This window comes from Impatiens glandulifera, chromosome 9 (genome assembly GCF_907164915.1).
Source record: "Impatiens glandulifera chromosome 9, dImpGla2.1, whole genome shotgun sequence".
NCBI lineage: Eukaryota > Viridiplantae > Streptophyta > Magnoliopsida > Ericales > Balsaminaceae > Impatiens > Impatiens glandulifera.
The window spans coordinates 25,929,410-25,931,817 of record NC_061870.1 but is presented as its reverse complement, the minus strand read 5'-3'; the positions used below and the strand labels follow the sequence as shown (position 1 = coordinate 25,931,817).

The 2,408-nt window shown below is 36.5% G+C and overlaps 1 protein-coding gene across 1 annotated transcript; it reads right to left on the bottom strand.

The window, feature by feature from the left end:
• Positions 1-681: 681 nt before the first annotated feature.
• Positions 682-2,085, bottom strand: LOC124914766. The gene has a single exon (XM_047455373.1). The coding sequence runs from the start codon at positions 2,050-2,052 to the stop codon at positions 874-876; it is 1,179 nt and encodes a 392-aa protein (XP_047311329.1). The 5' UTR covers positions 2,053-2,085; the 3' UTR covers positions 682-873.
• Between the last annotated feature and the right edge of the window lie 323 nt (positions 2,086-2,408).

Genomic DNA, 2,408 nt, shown 5'->3' with positions numbered 1-2,408 from the left:
GCATTTCCAAATTAACTAATATATAATATGTGACACTCTATTTAGATAAAAATTGGCATGTCGGAGCACCAATTTGTACAAATTTTAAAGGTTGAAACCCAGAATCATGAAAATAGTTGGAATTTGAACCATAAAATAGTCCCAATATAGGGAGTGTGGGACCCGATATACCTTGAATAGGACCTCCACACGTGCAGGTGTGCCACTTCAGCCTTGCTGCCCCCAATAAATTAACAAAATAAAGCACTTAAGGCTTGAATTATCAAATTTATTATTTGTTTTTTTAAAATAAACTAATAAATATTTTATTTTCTTTCAAGAAAAGTAAGGCATAGTTTCCATCTCATTTATCTTTGTCTTACATATATTATAAAATTAATTAGGGTAATTTATTTAAAGATTTTTTTCATTTCAATTTATTCCTAATTAAAAACAATATAAATTATAATAAAATATATGAATCTTAATTATTACTAAACCATTTATTTAACAAATAATAAGTTATTCGGATAAATTATATTTTTATCCTAAAATCCAAACAATTATATCAAAAATCTATATAAATTCCAAATACAAAAATACACCATAAATTATACGGTAGAATAACTTGTATCCCAATTTGAAATGTAGTTATAATAATAAATCAAACAAAATTTAAAAAATATTGAATTTTACTATTCATGTACAATAAAAATTTAATCATAATTCTTATATACCTTTTTTTTTTTTTAAGTACAAACTACAATATTCCGTTTCCCAATTTCTTATCTCTATTTCAATTTACTCTTGAACACAAAACAAACCCGATGTCTCGAGAATGTAAAAAAATAATAATAAAAAAAAAATAAAAATAAAGAGAATTCCATGTTAACTTCAAACCGACTCAGCTAGTTTTCCGATTCGCCGGACGACCTCCGGTGAAAGTTTCTTCCCCGGTTTCTTCTCTTTCCCTACCCGAAAATCAAATCCCAAAGCGTCGGATACCTCCTCGGAGCTCCAACCGGCTTTCCGAAGAGAATCCGAAAATCGATCAGCTTTCACCAGAAGCGCATCAAGAACAGATTGATTATCAAGAATCACCATTTCTCCATCAAAGAAACCAGATGCAGATACATCAACAATCTCTTCCACGTCCGATTCTTTCCATCCACCATCTCTCAAAACCGAACCCATCTCATTAATATATTCTTCCACCCATTTTGGCATCTCTAACCGGGGCATCTCGATGATCCGGTCAGGCGAGGACGATGATGACGACGTGTTGGTGGAGTTCCTCCGTCGCCAAACCGTAGCGGCATCGCTCCAGAATTCTACCCATCTCGGTTTTTGGCTTCCAGAAACGGTGTCTAGGCTCGGACGGGAGACATTTGACGACCTGGTAGATTTCTCGTTGATGGATCTTTGTTTCAATAAAAACTTAGGATCGGGGCTTTGGAAAAGGGAAGACTCACGGTCGAAGAAATCGGATAAATCGAATCCGCAACAGAAGATTCGATTCTCGTCTACGAAGAAGATTGGATTCCCTGCTAACGTAGGAGTACAAGGAATATAACAATGGTTAAGAATTGGAATCAAAAGAGGGGCCCGTTTGATAGCAAATCGTGCAATTCGTAATGCTTTCTCTAGATCCGACGGCCTTGGCCCCCACGATTTAGACCAGAGGGTATTTCGTGAAATATGGAAAGACACGGCGGCAATGGGTAGTTCGATGGATGCGCGAAGAGCATGCCGAGCCGAACCTGAAGAACGCCAATCAGGGAAACCCGGACCGACAGGAAGGGCGGCTGAGAGAACAGCTTTAAGGTCAGGTGGAAAAACAAAACCGAATTCAGCCTCAGCTAGGGCAAACTCTGATTCAGACAGACCGGGTTGAACCGGGATGCCGGAGTTTTTGAGGTGAGAAATGAGTTTGTCTGCTAAAGAGGTGAAGGAGAAAAGACCATTTCGAAGGGGAAGTGGTGAAGAAGCGGCGGAAGCTCGGGCGGAAAGGCGACGGAGACCCGCCGCGTGAGCCGGGTTCAGACCGGACATTCTCCGGTCTACGTCAACCATGGTGAGAATTCTGTCTAAAATCTGTGTCACTTGAGAGAGTTTTGGAAACAGAGGAGGAAAGAAAGGAAAGGGCCTCTCATATTTATAATGGAAGGTGGGTCCCACGGTTCATTTCCTAACTACATATTATTAATTAAATTTTATAATATAATTCTAAAATTATTAAATCAATTAAATAAAGGATTTGGACAACCGAGAAAGTGGCCATCTTTTTTTAAATCGGGTCATGGATAATTTATAATTAAAATTATTAGAATATATTATAATTAAGATTATTAGAATATGTATTATGGTTAGATTATTAGAATATATTATTATGGTTAGATTATTAGAATATATTATTATGATTATTTATA

What these genes read in the sequence shown, in the direction of transcription:
- LOC124914766 (XM_047455373.1), bottom strand. Translation starts at nt 2,052, where the DNA reads ATGGTTGACGTAGACCGGAGAATGTCCGGTCTGAACCCGGCTCACGCG.